At 42.8% G+C, this 20086-nt stretch overlaps 1 protein-coding gene across 1 annotated transcript in view; it reads right to left on the bottom strand.

The window, feature by feature from the left end:
- The window catches only part of LOC121865276, a gene marked incomplete at its 5' end in the record, with an annotated part of 105981 nt that overhangs the window by 63998 nt on the left and 21897 nt on the right, over window positions 1–20086 (bottom strand). Inside the window, 3 exon segments of the mRNA XM_042364631.1 lie at window positions 10295–10327; window positions 15882–16005; window positions 18515–18632. Of these exon segments, the coding sequence (XP_042220565.1) occupies window positions 10295–10327; window positions 15882–16005; window positions 18515–18632 (275 nt within the window).

Here is a 20086-nt window from a genome sequence, read left to right as displayed (position 1 = left end):
GAGATGAGCCTTGGTGTGAGGGGGAGGAAGGAAGAGTGTGATGAAACTAGTGTGAGGAGGAGGAAGGAAGAGGAGAGTGAGATGAAACTAGTGTGAGGAGGAGGAAGAGTGAGATGAAACTAGTGTGAGGAGGAGGAGAGAGTGTGATGAAACTAGTGTGATGAAATGAGTGTGGAAGGAAGGGAGGAGAGGTGAGATGAGACTAGTGTGGGAGGAGGAGGAAGAGGGAGAGTGTGGATGAAACTAGTGTGAGGAGGAGGAAGGAAGGAGAGTGTGATGAAACTAGTGTGGGGAGGGGGGAGAGTGTGATGAAGTGTGAGGGGAGGAAGTGGATGAAACTAGTGTGAGGAGGAGGAAGGGAGGAGGAGGAAGGTGTGATGAGGCCAGGTGATGAAACTAGTGTGAGGAGGAGGAAGGAAGAGGGAGAGTGAGATGAAACTAGTGTGAGGAGGAAGAAGGAAGAGGGAGAGTGTGATGAAATGAGGGAGGGGGAAACTATGATAAACCCAAAGCAGAGAGGAAGGTAAAATATGAAGGAGGGGAAGAAATATAGAGTGATAAAACGAGGGAGAGAAGGAAGGAATTGACAGGCTTTGGAACGAAGTGAAAAAGTGATTAGGAAGCCTTATATTACTGGGAGGAGGAGACAAAAAGAGTGATAAAGAAGGAAGGAGAATAAAGGCAGATAAAGAAGGAAGAAGGGCAAAGGATGATGAAGAGGGAATGAGGATAAAGTCTGATAAAAGAGAGAAGGAAGGAAACAGAGATAAAGTATATGCACAAAAATTGATGAATGAGAGAGAGAGAGAGAGAGAGAGAGCCTCAAGTCTTCACAAAACAAGATTAGGTTAGGTTAGGTTATGCTGGGCTGCGCTTGGCTGGAGGGCTAATGTGCATCCTAAGGTCTAATTCAGAAATAGGAGAGACCTCAAGACTCTCCTCTGACAAAATCCCGAGGGACTTCAACATTTCTCGAGGGACCACAACACTTCCTGAGGGACCACAACACTTCCTCAGGGACCACAACACTTCCTCAGGGACCACAACACTTCCTCAGGGACCACAACACTTCCTGAGGGACCATAAATTTTCAGTGACAATATCCCCATGAGCCAGGTCCCATTCTGGTAAACACAAGCGGTCCCAACTCCCTAAAATGAGAAGACATTTTACTGATCCCAGAGGATCCATGGAAGTCGAATTTAGGCCATAGATCGAGGCTTTAGGCCATGATCGAGGCTTTAGGCCATGATCGAGGCTTTAGGCCATAGATCGAGGCTTTAGGCCATGATCGAGGCTTTAGGCCATAGATCGAGGCTTTAGGCCATGATCGAGGTTTAGGTCATAGATCGAGGTTTTAGGCCATGATCGAGGTTTAGGTCATAGATCGAGGCTTTAGGCCATGATCGAGGCTTTAGGCCATGATCGAGGCTTTAGGCCATAGATCGAGTTTGGAGTCATGAATCGAGGCTTTAGGCCATGATGATCAGGTTTGGAAGCCATAGATCGAGGCTTTGGAGCCGCCAGATCGAGGCTTTTGAGCCATAGATCGGGCTTTTAGGCCATAGATCGAGGCTTTAGGCCATGATCGAGGCTTTAGGCCATGATCGAGGCTTTAGGCCATAGATCGAGGCTTTAGGCCATGATCGAGGCTTTAGGCCATAGATCGAGGCTTTAGGCCATGATCGAGGTTTAGGTCATAGATCGAGGTTTTAGGCCATGATCGAGGTTTAGGTCATAGATCGAGGCTTTAGGCCATGATCGAGGCTTTAGGCCATGATCGAGGCTTTAGGCCATAGATCGAGGCTTTAGGCCATGATCGGGGCTTTAGGCCATGATCGAGGCTTTGGAAGCCATCGAGGCTTTGGGCCATAGATCGAGGGCTTTGGAAGCCAAGATCGAGGCTTTGGGTATGATCGAGGTCATAGATCGAGGGCTTTGGGCCATGATCGAGGTTTGAGCCATAGATCGAGGGCTTTTGGGCCTCAAAGATCGAGGCTTTGAGCCATAGATCGAGGCTTTGAGCCATAGATCGAGCTTTGAGCCTAGATCGGGCTTTTAGACCCATGATCGAGGACTTTGGGCCATAGATCGAGGCTTTAGGCCATAGATCGAACTTTAGGCCATAGAATCAGGGCTTTAGGCCATAGATCGGAGAGCTTTGGAAATATAGATCGAGGCTTAAAGGCCGCCAGATCGAGACTTTGAGGCCATGATCGGGCTTTAGGCCGTAGATCGGGCTTTTAGGCCATAGATCGAGGCTTTAGAGCCATAGATCGAGGCTTTAGGCCATGATCGAGGCTTTGGGCCATAGATCGGGGCTTTGGAGCCATAGATCGAGGGCTTTGGAAATATGATCGAGGGCTTTGGGCCATAGATCGAACTTTGGCCAAGATCCGACTTTTGGGCCATAGATCGGGCTTTAGGCCATGATCGAGGGCTTTGGAGCCATAGATCCAGGGCTTTTAGGCCATAGATCGAGGCTTTGGAAGCCAAGATCGAGGCTTTAGGCCATAGATCGAGGCTTTGGAGGCCATGATCGAGGCTTTAGGCCATGATCGAGGCTTTAGGCCATAGATCGAGGCTTTAGGCCATGATCGAGGCTATACTTCACACTGGCTCTCAAAGTTCAATGCTCGCTGATCAGACGGACGGACAGCACCTCCAAGGTTCTTCCTTCTAAATTGTGGAGGACAAATGGCCATGAGTATTATGACTTTACTGAGAGGGCACAGGTCCTACACTGACTACTGAGAGGGCACAGGTCCTACACTGACTACTGAGAGGGCACAGGTCCTACACTGACTACTGAGAGGCACAGGTCTACACTGACTACTGAGAGAGCTGGAGTCCTACACTGACCACTGAGAGGGGCATGGGTCCTACACTGACTACTGAGAGGGGCACAGGTCCTACACTGACTACTGAGAGGGCACAGGTCCAGGTCCTACACTTTGTTACTGAGAGGGCACAGGTCACACTGACTACTGAGAGGGCACAGGTCTACACTGACTACCGAGGAAGACAGGTCCCTACACTGACTACTGAGAGGGAGCACAGGTCCTACACTGACTACTGAGAGAACAGGTCTACACTGACTACTAAGAGAACTGGGTCCTATACTGACTACTGAGAGGGCACAGGTCCTGCACTGACTACTGAGCTGGGTCCTACACACTGACTAGAGGGCTGGGTCCTGCACTGACTGGGTCACACTGACACCGAGAGGGCACAGGTCCTGCACTGACCACTGAGAAGGCTGGGTCCTACACTGACTACTAGAGGGCTGGGTCCTATACTGACTACTGAGAGGGCACAGGTCCTGCACTGACTACTGAGAGGGCACAGGTCCTATACTGACTACTGAGAGGCACAAGGTCACTGCGCGACTACTGAGAGAGCGCACCTGACTACTGGTGCAAGGTCCTACTGACTACTGAGAGGGCACAGGTCCTGCACTGACTACTGAAGGCACAGGTCCTACTGACCACCGAAGGGCACAGGTCCTAACATAACCACACACACCATGGCAGGGCACAGGTCCTAACATAACCACACCATAGAAGGGCACAGGTCCTGCACACTGACTGGGTCCTATACTGACTACTGAGAGGCACAGGTCCTGCACTGACTACTGAGAATACCACTTGACTACTAGAGGCACAGGTCTATACTGGCTACTGAGGAGCACAGGTCCTGCACACTGACTACTGAGGCACAGGTCCTATACTGACTACTGAGAGAGGCACAGGTCCTGCACTGACTACTGAGAAAGGCACAGGTCCTACACTGACTACCGAGAGGGCACAGGTCCTAACACTTAACCACACACCATAGAGAGGGCACAGGTCCTACACTGACTATGGAGAGGGCACAGGTCCTAACACTTAACCACACACCATAGAGAGGGCACAGGTCCTACACTGACTATGGAGAGGGCACAGGTCCTAACACTTAACCACACACCATAGAGAGGGCACAGGTCCTACACTGACTATGGAGAGGGCACAGGTCCTAACACTTAACCACACACCATAGAGAGGGCACAGGTCCTACACTGACTATGGAGAGGGCACAGGTCCTAACACTTAACCACACACCATAGAGAGGGCACAAGGTAAAACAGTACAATCATCTCCAAAGTAACCCCTCCAAATAAATAATAAGGAACCAACTTAAGGTTTACCTACAGAAATAACGAAGGAGGTGTGTTGAAACTACCCGAAGGAGAGGCAGTGGACGACCTACATAACTAACTAGGCCAGGTCTTCAGTAACACAGGTAGGAAAGATACAATAATTAACAAGGGGGGGTAGAACAAGCCCTTACACTCCTTATAGTTTAATGAGGTGTAGGAGGGGGGTGAGGGAGGGGAGGTGAGGGGGGAAAGGTGAGAGAGGGGGAGAGAGAGAGAGAGGGGGGTAGGGGTATCACAGACTATTGTAAGAAGTTAAAAAGACTAATTCTTCTACATAATTAAAAAGTAAAAGATCCATAGAGAGAGAGAGAGAGAGAGAGAGAGACAGAGAGAGAGAGAGAGAGAGAGACAGAGAGAGAGAGGAAAGAGAGAGAGAGAGAGAGAGCGAGAGAGAGAGAGAGAGAGAGAGAGAGAGAGAGAGAGAGAGAGAGAGAGAGAGAGAGCGAGAGCGAGAGCGAGAGAGAGAGAGAGAGAGAGAGAGAGAGAGAGAGCGAGAGCGAGAGGCGAGAGCGAGAGAGAGAGAGACAGAGAGAAAGAGACAGAGAGAGAAAGAGAGAGAGAGAGAGAGAGAGAGAGAGAGAGAGAGAGAGAGAGAGAGAGAGAGAGACAGAGAGAGAGAGAGAGAGAGAGAGAGAGAGAGAGAGAGAGAGAGAGCGGGAGAGAGCGAGAGCGAGAGAGAGAGAGAGAGAGAGAGAGAGAGAGAGAGAGAGAGGAGACAGAGAGAGAGAGAGAGAGAGAGAGAGAGAGAGAGAGAGAGAGAGGAGAGAGAGAGAGAGAGAGAGAGAGAGAGAGAGAGAGAGAGAGAGAGAGAGAGAGAGAGAGAGAGAGAGAGAGAGAGAGAGGAGAGAGAGAGAGAGAGCGAGAGAGAGAGAGAGAGAGAGAGAGAGAGAGAGAGAGAGAGAGAGAGAGAGAGAGAGAGAGAGAGAGAGAGAGAGAGAGAGAGAGAGAGAGAGAGAGAGAGAGAGAGAGAGAGAGAGAGAGAGAGAGAGAGAGAGAGATATCACTGGACAGCACAGAGGCAAAATGAATGAACGATCTTAATAGGCAAATCAGCAAAAATGGCCACCGTTAGAAAAATATAATAATTAATATAACCACAGATAAACAAGGCTACAACACCATCATTTGACTCTTCTTCAAGTGACACAAAGTAACCAAACCTAACTTAACCAAACCATTACTTCACTTAGGTTACTAGGTTTGGTTTGGTTAGGTTAGAGTAGGCTATGCTAGGCTAGGTTAGGTTAGGCTAGTGTCACTCTGCTTTCAAATGACAAATATGGTGTAATCGAATCGTTCGTGGTAATTTTTCTAACACTGGCCATAATACAGTAAATAACTATCACAGATTGAGTGAATTGGCGATACTCATGGACCAATGACAAGTACGACAACAGTAGGGAAATGTTAAGACAAATTACTGACAATAAAAACACTCACATGATCTTTGGTACAACATCAACAACAACACTAATTAATTCTGACTCAGCAATGATTAATTTGGTCCAGTATTATAATTATTGTGTTTAGGTAATTATTGATAATCATGGGTAATGGTTTATAATTTTTTTTTTTTTATGAATTGTTCCATGATTAATATAACCTGGGTCTAGGCATGAACAGTTACAGTATAATAGTGGTAAAATGTGGTTAAGTTAGTTTATTGGTCTAATATATATTTACGAGTTAAGGTTTAATAAATTATCTAAGCAATTGTACAAGTATGATTAATGTATGTGAACTAATAATGCTTGACTGTGGTCTGGTGAGTATAATGAGGAGGTCAGTTACCATGTATCGTGATCCAACAGTTACCATGATTGACTGTAAATATTATAATCAAAAGACCATCAGTTAATGCACCCTAGAAGCCAGTCAGTTACAGTTAATGACTAGTTAATGACCGAATTAAGGACCAGTTAAAGGACCAGATATTATCACTGACCACATTCAACCACACTATTAACGTGACGGTCATGAGCAAAGGATAATTACAGTCCTTAAGTTACCATGAATTATAATGTACCTGAGACGACCGGGTAGTTCACAACACACCGCTAACAATGAGACGGTGATAATGGCTTTTGTTATCATGATGGGTGATTGTGAACCACTGGTGATCTTGGTGCAATTATCACCACGAGTTACCAAGAATCTGTAATTATCAGCATCTACTGCACTAAGGGATAGGAACAAGCAGCTAAAACTGGTCTACACAGTAAGCGTTTAAGCGTAGTCTGTGTGCGTTGTGGGGAAGGAGGGAAGAACTACAGCTGATGAAGACATTAAGCGTGGGCCTTGACTCTTCATATGGCTAAAGTTACATACAATGGCTTCATGGTTAATGATATCAAAAAAAGGTGTTAGCCATGGCCCTAACATCTTCATTTGTGAGTCAGATTATGCTGGCTTAACTCTTAAAGCCAGTGATGCTATATTCGCTTAAAGCTCTACGGGAATGCTGTCATCCACCTTGGGTATGGTTGAGAACGTGCTCCTTCCAGACTGTTTTTCTTAAAGGTTTAACAAACAACTCTCTACACCCTAAGTTACATGTACTACAACTACTGTAACCCTAGGGAGCTGTTACTGTACTCTACTGTACCTACGAACTCAGTCTTGTAGCATAAAGGATAAAATAAAAGGAGGAATAATGATTGCAGATCAAGTGAAGGGACGCTACACTGAACAAAAGCTACGGAGGCTTATAAACACTGGTCTTTAATAATGCTGCTCTATAATACTTCACGATATATATACATAATACGTGTTAATGAAGCTTTGTTTTCAAGTTTGTGTCCACTTAATATATTATTATTTAGTGCAGTGGTCTGGGGGCTAATTTATGGAACAACTAGAGTGTACAGCGATACGGCCTTGTTTACATGGCAATATCTTCAGACTGGAATGAATGTTAGTCTTATAAATCACACTAATTACCATTCATTTAGGTCTAATAAAGTCTTAAAGTGAGACAGAGGAGAAATAATATACTAATATACATACTTAGGCTTAAAATAAAGTCCAAAAACACCACCACTGCTAAACTTGGCCTTGGGGGGAGGGGGGGAGGGGGTAGACTCAGATGCTGTTTCAATAAAGATCTTCTCAAGTCAATACAATCATGGGATCCAATTCTCTATAATATATGTTTAAATTCTCTTGAGTATGTAGTGTTTAAAAATAGTATAATATATTACTGGGTAACATTATTATTGAAGTTTGAAATTAAAAATATGGTTGAGAGGAAATATTACTCATCGGACGTGGTATCAAAGCCAACATGATTATATTGACTTGAGTGTGATCGAGGAGGGTAAGTGTAATGACAGCGTGGCCGTGTATCATCTCTAACATGATGTACTTTAAAACACTCACAGGGAAATAATTACGTGGTGGATAAAACTAATGTGCTCAGAGTTTTTTGGTGGCCATGTGCCTGTGCTCACTATAGGATATACACACACAACTAACAAAATCTTAGCTTAACAAATTGAATTTTTTTTTATATATATCATAACTTCTGGATGTTAAATAGATGCTGTACTTAGTAGGTTTCTTATCAAAGCAGAAATTGTTTTATACTGAATTAAAAAAAAATCACAACACGCACGATGAAATGAGACGCATGATTAGTGAATGTAAAACTAGATTAACATTTACCTAAAAAAAAATATACCATATGAAACACAATACTAAAATAACAACTAACTCTAAAATGTGTAAAAAAAAAATATATAGCAGAGATAAACTATAGTGTATAGCTGGAATATAGCAAGACCTTTTGGAATTTATATAGTCCACAGTATATTGGTAAAAACACCCCCAGGACTGCCACCACCCTCACACCGTCACTAGCACCAGCAGCAATAACAGGTGGAAACTTATTTAGAATCCTCAGGTACAGCATCTAATTAGTTCTCACAGTGAAGCCTCCATATAACGGAATACCCTCTCCCATATAGTGAGTTAACTGGAGGTTTGATATCTAGCAACCCTCGATATAACGGATTATCCATTACTATATAATCCGTTAGATGGAAGTGTCATATCTAATGAACTTTGACATAACGAACTGTCCTCTCCCACATAGTCCGTTAGATGGAAGTGTCATATCTAATGGACTTTGATATAACGAACTGTCCTCTCCCACATAGTCCGTTAGATGGAAGTGTCATATCTAATGGACTTTGACATAACGAACTGTCCTCTCCCACATAGTCCGTTAGATGGAAGTTTAACTGTATACTTCACTTCACCTCCCCGACATCACCAATGACTCTATCTACATCAAAACACCAGGACAGACTATAAGTATCAACGTATAGGGATAGAAAATAATTCACCTTCCTATAATAAACACTACACCAAAATGCCATAGGATACTAGTACAGGTATAGCTATTGGGACTAGAGGTATATTCTTTAAAACTATGCCTAAGGATGCATGGGGTATGTGGAGCCATGCTTAAGCTGGGAGGAACGATGCCCAATAAGTGGATAAAGGATAAGTGCCCAGACAAAGTGGACATGCATAATCTTGAGAATAAAAGAGGCCCTTTGTGCAGTAAACCTCCTCCCTACTGGCTAGAGACAGAGAGAGATATATCCCACACTACCTCTTGGCTGTAGGTTTGAGAGTGTGACATGCACGATAAACATCTTTTCTTCCAAGATAAATATGGATAAAAGTGGGAGATAACATATACTGAAAGAAAGACATAGATGAAAGAGCATAGAGCAAAGGCAACCAAAGTATAGGGAATTGATACCGAGGACAAAAGTAGGTGTGTAAAGTAGTAAGTAGGGGGAGTGGGGGGAGTGGGGGGAGTGGGGGCGTGGGGGGGTCAATACTGGTTGTAAAAAATAAGGACTGGATAAACGGGAAGGAGAGAGGGGTGAGGGGGGGGGGCTTGCTAATATCATCTACTGGTAGTGTTATTTACTCTAACCAGCTTTTAAAACAATCCTTGCGGTGCTTGAAACTTCCACACTCTCTGAGGCTTATGCAGCATCGTAGAATCGAGCAGGCGTGTACAGTACTAGTCTATTAGGTGGTGGAGGGTCCTCTTTATAACCCGGTGGTGATGTTCGTTACAATATACAGAGGCTGAGTGCACACAAGGCCACTTTCCACTTAAGGCAAATATCCGGGCAGAGTAGCGGATGCAGTAGTGTGTCATCACCGGCCACAGCTCTCAAAATATGGTAACTTGTGTTTGTAATATTTATTCTTATACTGAAGGGGATTAACTTTACATTCACCTTTTTAGGGGGAGTTTGGTCACTAACACATACAGTCATCTAGGGATTAAGTAACTTTGATTTTTACTACCATAATGGTGTACCCAAAAATATGTTAAAAAAAATATGTTCTCATGAAAATCTAAAAATATTCTAATACAAACAAGTGAGTATATATAAAAACCTATCCTGGTTTATACACAACAAGATGAGTCACAAGGCTATGAGACCAAAGGTGACAATATTAATGAACCTTGAGAGAAATTGAAAAGGCGAATGCAAGTTGCCGGACATGCTGGGAGGATGAGCGGGTCCCTCCCTGTGGTGAGCAGGTCAGACACGTGGCCAGCTCACTCACAACAACATCTAGGCTAGTGGGAGGCCCTACAATAGAAATTTCCATGTTTGTATATATTTGAAAGTTGCAGAATGATTTGTAAATAAAATCATACTCATGCAGCAGGCCACGGGTGACTAGTGTGTTTCTCCTCCCAACATGTGTAATGTAAAGATGCCAAGTCTGGCAATAACAAGTGCAGGCGTAACATACAAAATACTATACATTACTCAACGTCATAGTGGCTAGATACAGTATACATGTGTCTATAAATAAAATAAATCATATATACATATATATATATAATATATATATGCACTGTACAGTATATATAATATTTATATAGTGTATCATATGATGGTGGTAGGGGATGTGAAGGTATTTTGTATGTTTACGCTCATGTTGCAATCATAACATGTTTGGCATTACAACTATATAAACATCTAGAGAGGAGGTGTTGATGCAGATGACATACAAAAGCCTGCAGTTTATGTTCTATAAGAAGCAGTACTGTACCTTTCTTCCTTGCCCTTTCTTTGGCCTTTTTGCCTGGTAAGGAAACAAAGCATTTAGATTCTGAACATGCAATAGTCTCTGTGAGTTGACTGACTCTTTGTTCCTCTTGACACCATAAGAGCCTACTGATATAAAGTGAAGGATATACTGTAATAGTGTCCTGTACTGTACATTAAGAGTGTTTCTCTCTATCAATGTACTGTATCGTGATAAGTGTTGTTAGCATGCATAATAAGGTCTTATATGATGACAGCAACAGTAAGGTAAGTCTTATGGACGCTTCTGCATGCTGTCTGTTACAACACTTGATCACCAACAGGAAAGAGTAGATGTGATGACTATGAGCCACCAGGGTGTTCCCACGGGATCATGTGCCAGAGGAAACAATCACATTAGGCTCAACATACCTTATAAAACCAATTTACATAATAAACAACATCCTAATTGCTTACTAATTGGTTGCTAATCACATAATAAGGAGCACCAATTACGGAAGCTCAATATTGATACAATTCTACCAAGTTTTATCAAACACAATGTCATAACTTCACAGGAAATATCATAGGAAATAATTAAAATATATGAGATATAATATATATAATATAATTTTAACTAATTATCTTATCATCCAATTAATGCAGCTTAATGAGGCAGAAGACAGGTTAGACCCTAGACCATACACTTCGCCCGTGAGGTGATGTGTAGCTCTGAGAACACACCTAGCCACACCCAGCCACACCCAGGCACAACACCCAGCCACAACACCCAACCACACCCAGCCACAACACCCAACCACACCCAGCCACACACCCAACTACACACCCAGTCACAACACCCAACCACACACCCAGCCACACCCACAACACACCACCACAACACCCAGCCACACCCACAACACACCCAGCCACACACCCAGCCACACCCACAACACACCCAGCCACACAGCCACACACCCAGCCACACCCAGCCACAACACCCAACCACACACACACCACCACCACAACACCCAGCCACACACACCCAGCCACCCAGCCACACACCCAGCCACACCCAGCCACACCCAGCCACACCACCACACACACCACACCCAGCCACACCCACCACAACCACACCCACAACACCACACCACCACACCCAACCACACACCCCAGCACACCCACAACACACCCAGCCAGCCACACACCCAGCCACACCCACAACACACCCAGCCACACCCACAACACACCCAGCCACACACCCAGCCACACCCACAACACACCACCACAACACCCAGCCACACCCACAACACACCCAGCCACACCCACAACACACCCAGCCACACACCCAGCCACACACCCAGCCACACCTGACACACCACCACAACACCCACACACCCCAACACACACCCAGCCACACCCACAACACCCACACACACCCAGCCACACCCACCACACACCCAGCCACACACCCAACCACACCCACACCCACACCACACACCAGCCACACCCACAACACACCCAGCCACACCCACAACACACCAGCCACACACCCAGCAACACCACAACACACCCAGCCACACCCAGCCACACCCACAACACACCACCACAACACCCAGCCACACCCACAACACACCCAGCCACCCACCCAGCCACACACCCACCCACACACCAACCACACACCCACAACACACCACAACACACCCAGCCACACACCCACAACACACCACCACACCCAACCACACACCCAACACACACCACAACACACCCAGCCACACACCACACACACACCCACCCACCCACCCACCCACCCACACACACCAGCCACACACCCAACCACACCCACACACACCACCACACACACCACACACACCCACACCACACACCCACACACCCAACCCACACCACACCACCCCACACCACCACAACACCCAGCCACACACCCACACAACACCCAGCCACACACCCAGCCACCACACCCACCACACACCCACACACACACCACCACAACACCCAGCCACACCCAGCCACACACACCCAACCACCACACCACACACCACCACACCCCAACCCACACCCACACACCACACCCACCACACACCCAGCCACACACACCCAGCCACACCCAGCCACACCCACACACCCACACACACACACACACCAGCCACACACCCAGCCACACACCCAGCCACCACCACACACCCACCCACACACCCAACCACACACCCAGCCACACACACCCACCCACACACCCACCCACACACCCAGCCACACACAGCCACACACCCAACCACACACCCAGCCACACTCATTCATTTCTTGTTGTTATTTACCTGTTTGTTTACATAAGGACTGATGCCTAACAGAGTGTGAGTCTTAAAAGGTCATAACTCATCACACTATAACCTTACCAACACACAGTGAGTTAGATGAGTGTCTGTATCACCACACAGACACACACACAGACAGACAGACACACAGACACACACACAGACACACAGACAGATAGACGCACAGACAGATAGACAGACACACAGACAGATAGACACACAGACACACAGACAGACAGACAGACAGACAGACAGACAGATAGATAGATAGATAGACAGACAGACAGACAGACAGACAGACAGACAGAGCACACAGACAGACACACAGACAGACAGACAGACAGATAGACACACAGACAGACAGCCAGACAGACACACAGACAGACAGACAGATAGACACACACAGACAGACAGACAGATAGACACACACACAGACAGACACACACACAGACAGACAGACAGACAGATAGACAGACAGACAGACAGACAGACAGACAGACAGACAGACAGACAGACACATTCTCATCATCACCATTTTCACTCTGAGACCAAAACAACAACAACCACTTCCCAGAGTTCAGACTAAGTTGACATAAAGTTAAAAATTTATGTTAAAAAAATAAATATTATAAATATCTCTAGTTTATAAATAAAGTGAATAAATTAAGAATAAATAATTTCTGGATTTGTCTCTTATTTCCGACACTTGTGATCTGGTGAATAGAATAAAAATGTGAAGTTTGATTTGAGGAAGTTAATTTATTCTTCATTTGATAGTCTTTGTTCACACACACACACACACACACACACACACACACACACACACACTAGCATTAATAAACACAAAAAAACTCATTAACGAGACGCAAAATCGTAAATTCCATAAAAAAAACTAACGTACCTGTAATTAACCTGTAAAATAGAGGTGTGTCACAGAGCATTATAAAGACACAGGAACACAATATATTTAGACACATTTCCTGAAACACATACCATCGTCATTAAGAGGTGTGGGGTGAGGGTGGGGAAGGTGAGGGGGTGGTGGGGTTGGGGAAGGTGAGGTGGTGGAGGGGGCAGGTGAGGGGGTAGGGGGACAGGTGGGTGAGGGGACAATTAAGGTCATGACGATGCAACATGTGAAAAGGTTACAAATCATGCTAAGAAAATTTAATAAAATACTGAAAAATACTGAAAGTTTGTGATAATTTCTCCTCTTAATGATGGAGAGAAAGTTACTAATTATGAATTATTTATACTATTAGTTTCTATTAGTGTTTTATTAAAGGTTTAAACTATAAGAATTAGACCAGAACTAAAGGGATAACTTAGCAGTGTTCTATACAGGAGTTAGTGTATGAGGGTGGCCTGAATTCACACCTTTTTTTGTAATAATTTATAAAGTTATTAGTTAGGATAGGTTAGGTTAGGTTAGGTTAGGTTAGGTTAGGCTGGGTAAGGTTAGGTTAGGTTAGGTTAGGCTGGGTAAGGTTAGGTTAGGTTAGGATAGGCTACGTTATGCTACTGTAACCATTTAATGATCGGGTAAAATAAACTGGGGTGCCTAATGTTCAAGTGCTCCAATTACCTGAATTCTTTACCAATACCTGAATATGATTTAGTTACCAACACAAATTCTAGGCAGTTCTCCCTCGACAGACATTTCTTACTGACCCTTCAAAACTTTTCAAAACTTTTTAACACTTGAGAGTTTCTGAAGGGGTATAGTACACTGCTTAGTTTGGTAGTGCTGAAGGGAGTTTAAAAGTGAACTGTACAAATGGTGTAGAGTTATGGGAGATTAATAATAAACAGATGTAATGAAGGAAAAACAAGAGGAGACGAAGGGGAATCTCACTTATTTTGTCTTTCATTCAGTTTCTATATAATTTCACCAGTTGTTTACTTTTCACACACACACACACACACAAACAAACAAAAAATTACCCCCATTAGATATACGGAATTTTTATACTAAACAGTAAACACCGATAAATAAAATTCAATATACCAAAAAATATATACCAATTTATATGTAAACATCACGGCTAATATATGACATTTATTATTATTTAACATTGAAAAAAATTAATTAAATACATTCTCTGTATTTTGAAAGATTTTTATATAATTAGAATTAGAGGAATAACACAGTGCCTGTTTATAATTCCCATAAGGTCAAAGGTTAATAAAGAAAGTGGGTAATTTATGTTAGTTTACGTATTTGTTAATGAAAACGTTTATGGGGATGAGTCATTTAGTTAACATAATGTGATTTAACAGTTAGTATGATGTAGTGTACTTACGGCATGACCACAGTGAGTTAATGATACATAGGCATAATTTATTTCTTAATGACACCTGTACAGTATAGGCCTAATTGATCATTAATGAGACAATATACCTGTGCTTAATCTTTGAATGGGACAATATACCTGTACTTAATATGTCATTGAATGGGACAATATACCTAATATATCTCCCTGAACAACTAAGGTAAACAAATAATGGAACAAGAACCACCAGGTAAAACAATAACAGGTTTAATTAGAGTTTACTTAATGAGTTTACCTGTATATTCACCTGTAAATTAATTAATGAAGAAGAATGTACGTACTGATGTATGACTCAATTTACTAAGACGATACGTTATATAATTATACTTGAATTATTTAAGATTATACCGTTTTCTTCTTGAATTATTTACCTGAGGCTGAAAAGTACAGTTGATATATACACTTGGAACTAGTTAATGACACTGGACATATATTCACACTCATATCTGAAGACACAACACAGCAAAAGGCCCTCACATCACTATTGAATCAGTAAAAACATTTCACTCATTGACTTAAACCAAACTAAATATTGTAGGTATGATATATTCACACACACACACACACACACACACACACACACACACACACACACACACACTATAAAAAATTCACTACAACCCACAAATTACAAACAATAAAAAACACACGAAAAAAAAAAATAATTATACCCACCAAAAAAAAAACAACAAATCGAATAAAATAACAAATCAACCACAACACCATAATAAAACCACCCATAAATACTCCAATACTACATAACTCATCAACAAACTTCTAAAAACACACAAACAACTCATTACCACACACAAGAATGGCATAAATAACAATAAAACTACAAGATTGATATAAGGAGTACCTAAATTCATGCAAACTCCCTGAAAATAGCATAAAAAGAAAGAAATTAAAAAAAATAGATAACATAGAGGATTAGTTAAGAGTTACATACCCCACGGTAACTCGAAGCGGCAGTCCAGCAGTACGGAATCACCAGTTGGATTAGCAGTACCTTTGACCTCTCCATTCTCCATCAATCTCTCGGCGTCCAGATCATACCAGCGGCCTTCTCCCTCCTGCAACACCACCATTAGTTAGTTTATATACTGCTGGGGGAGAGGGGGAAGGGCACTGTTGGTGGCCCCGTCACTGTTAGGCATGCCACCGTACAGGCCCCGTCACCGTTATATACCGTTGGTGGCCCCCGTCACTGTTGGGATGTTACCGTTGCGGCCCCGTCACCGTTGGGGACGTGTTACCGTTAGCCCTGACACCGCTAACACTACCCCCGTCACTGTTAACACTATCCCGTCACTGTTAACACTATCCGTCACCGTTAACAGTTCCACGTCAATGTTAACACTCATCCCGTCACTGTTAATGGACTACCCCCGTCAATGTTAACACTACCCCGTCACTGTTAACACTACACCCCGATACTGTTAACACTACCTCGTCACTGTTAACACCATCCCGTCACTGTTAACACTATCCCGTCACCGTTAACATTACCCCGTCACTGTTAACACTACTCCCCGATACTGTTAACACTACCGTCACCGTTAACACTATCCCGTCACTGTTAACACTATCCCGTCACTGTTAACACTATCCCGTCACTGCTAACACTATCCCGTCATCGTTAACACTATCCCGTCATCGTTAACACTATCCCGTCACTGTTAACACTACCCCGTCACTGTTAACACTATCCCGTCACTGTTAACACTACCCCGTCACTGTTAACACTATCCCGTCACTGTTAACACTACCCCGTCACTGTTAACACTACCCCGTCACTGTTAACACTATCCCGTCACTGTTAACACTATCCCGTCACTGTTAACATTACCCCGTCACTGTTAACACTACCCCGTCACTGTTAACACTATCCCGTCACTGTTAACACTATCCCGTCACTGTTAACACTACCCCGTCACTGTTAACACTATCCCGTCACTGTTAACACTACCCCGTCACTGTTAACACTATCCCGTCACTGTTAACACTATCCCGTCACTGTTAACACTATCCCGTCACTGTTAACACTGCCCTGTCACTGTTAACACTATCCCGTCACTGTTAACACTACCCCGTCACTGTTAACACTATCCCGTCACTGTTAACACTACCCCGTCACTGTTAACACTATCCCGTCACTGTTAACACTATCCCGTCACTGTTAACACTATCCCGTCACTGTTAACACTGCCCTGTCACTGTTAACACTGCTCCATTACATAAAATTCTCAAGACTTCCTTAAACTACATTAAAATACAAAATATATACAACATTTCCTTACATAAAACATTTCAAAAAATAAACTTCATTACATAAGATACACTTTAATATTAACCTACTGTATTTCACTACATAAAATACCTCAAACTACAATATATTTATCTACATAAGACAATATATTAGATAACTGATATAATCCACCGCAAAATTAATTAATTATTTCACTACTCATTACATAATTAAGTAAAATTAATACACTACTGGTCAAAATATAGTAAATTATTAAAATTCTCCCCACAACACCACGACGCTAAAAAAAATCCCTAAATGACGAGAAAAAGGGAAAAAAAAATATTACCTGTGTGATTCATTGTGTAATAACCGGTTAAATATCACAGCACTACAGCACTACATATAATACGACAGTACACTACATAAGCCTAAGGAATACAGTAGATATAAAGATACTGTAATATACTGTTGATATGAGTAAATAAGCTGTACTATAATTACCATCAAACCAAAAAAAAATAAAAATAAAAAAAAAATAAAAAAAAAAATAAATAAATAAATAAAAAAAAAAATATATAAAATAAAATAAAAAATACCAAAAATACAAAATACCAAAACTACAAAACTACCAAAATACCAAAAATACAAAATACCAAAAATACAAAATACACGTCACCACTGAACTGACCTCAATAATAATGGGAATCTGTTCGGTAAATAATAACAAACAATAATTATAGTTAAATTATATATATAAATTATATAAAGACATTATCTCCTGTGTATAACAGCTGATGTCTTATATAATTTAAACTAATATGATAAATATAGATAAAATTATATAAATATAACATTAACTTAGACAACATTAATTGTAGATAGATAGACAGGCATGCAGACATATAAATAGACAGGCATGCAGACATATAGATAGACAGATAGAAAGACAGTCATACATGCAGACAGACAGACAGTCAGACATATAGATAGATAAACAGACATAACAAAAAGAAACAGATAGATAGATATTCTCTTTCTGTTTAGTTATTCTGTCTGTCTGTCTGACCTAGTACATGGCTACAAAAGGTCATAGGTTAATAAAAAATTCAGGTAGCCTCCAAGGTCCCCACATACAAAACACAGTATAGTTTCCAGATTTCTTCCTTCCTGTGTGTGTGTGTGTGTGTGTGTGTGTGTGTGTGTGTGTGTGTGTGTGTGTGTGTTGGGTGTGTGTGTGGTAAAGGTGGGATAGGAGCCACCCCCATACCCTCTCCCTCCCTCACACCCTCCCTCTCCCTCCCTCACACCCCTCCCCACCTCACTCTCCTCACCTCGTTGGAGTACTGGATGTTGGTGAGGGGCAGCCACAGGTATCCCAAGGCCTTGTCCCATATAACACCCTTGTCCCACACCTCCGCCAACAGGCCCGTGTCCAGCCGGTTGGTTTCGCTGGAAAGATAAACAAAAATAATAATAATTAAAACAAAAAAATTACATGGAAAAATGTTTTTGTTTACATCTTAACAATTAATACATTCACTACAGTTCAATTATCAGCATGGTCATTTATTGGATTTTCTAGGTGGAAGAGACATTAACAGCCATTTTCTAGAGAGAGAGAGAGAGAGAGAGAGAGAGAGAAAGAAATGGTCACTTCCGCACTACTAAAAGAGCAAGTCAGGGTCCTGTTGACCCACGAGGAATGTGTAGTGTAGTGTAATGTAGTGTAGTGTAGTGTAGTGTAGTGTAGTGTAGTGTAGTGTAGTGTAGTGTAGTGTAGTGTAGTGTAGTGTAGTGTAGCATAGTGGTCACAATTAGCATATATTTCTAACACATCAGAAATAACACAATTTGTCCAAAAATATATATATTGAGAGAAAATCAATTAGCTCTAAACAACTGATGCATGAGATGAAACTAAATTAGGTAAAACAACATTTATTTTCATTGACATTGACAAAATGTAAAACACAAAAACATGAATATGTTTAATGTTCCCTCCTGTCCTAGGGGGAGTTGTTAGAGGAACCTCATGTGACGTTACGATGACGACAGAGCATCCCTGTGACGTTACAATGACGACAGAGGACCTGTGACGTTATATGACGACAGAGGATCCTGTGACGTTATATGACGACAGAGGATCCCTGTGACGTTACGATGACGACAGAGGATCCCTGTGACGTTATATGACGACAGAGGATCCCTGTGACGTTACGATGACGACAGAGGATCCTGTGACGTTATATGACGACGATCCCTGTGACGTTATATGACGACAGAGGATCCCTGTGACGTTACTGATGACGACAGAGGATCCCTGTGACATTATATGACGACAGAGGATCCCTGTGACGTTACGATGACGACATAGGATCCCTGTGACGTTACGATGACGACATAGGATCCCTGTGACGTTACGATGACGACAGAGGATCCCTTGTGATGTTATGATGACGACATAGGATCCCTGTGACGTTACGATGACGACATAGGATCCTGTGACGTTACGATGACGACAGAGGATCCCTGTGACGTTACGATGAAGACAGAGGATCCCTGTGACGTTACGATGACGACATAGGATCCCTGTGACGTTACGATGACGACAGAGGATCCCTTGACGTTACGATGATGTCAAAACATCCTGCGTGATGCCACAATGACGTTAGAAGAACCCCTAAAGTTCGAGTGAACAGTGCTGTATACACACACACACACACACACACTCGCTGTGTTTTCTGACCTACACTAAAATCTGAGACCTTTTAAAACCAATGGGTTTTATCCTCATAATCCTGGTACATAAATGTTTTAAATCCAGTTAGTTCAGTAAAGCTAATGTATTAAATCCATTAATCTGTTAAAGCTAACACATTAAATTGAATTAGCTGGTGAAAGCT

The sequence above is a fragment of the Homarus americanus genome, unplaced genomic scaffold (assembly GCF_018991925.1).
Source record: "Homarus americanus isolate GMGI-L3 unplaced genomic scaffold, GMGI_Hamer_2.0 scaffold48830, whole genome shotgun sequence".
Classification (NCBI taxonomy): Eukaryota; Metazoa; Arthropoda; class Malacostraca; order Decapoda; family Nephropidae; genus Homarus; species Homarus americanus.
This window is presented reverse-complemented; position numbering and strand designations above follow the sequence as displayed.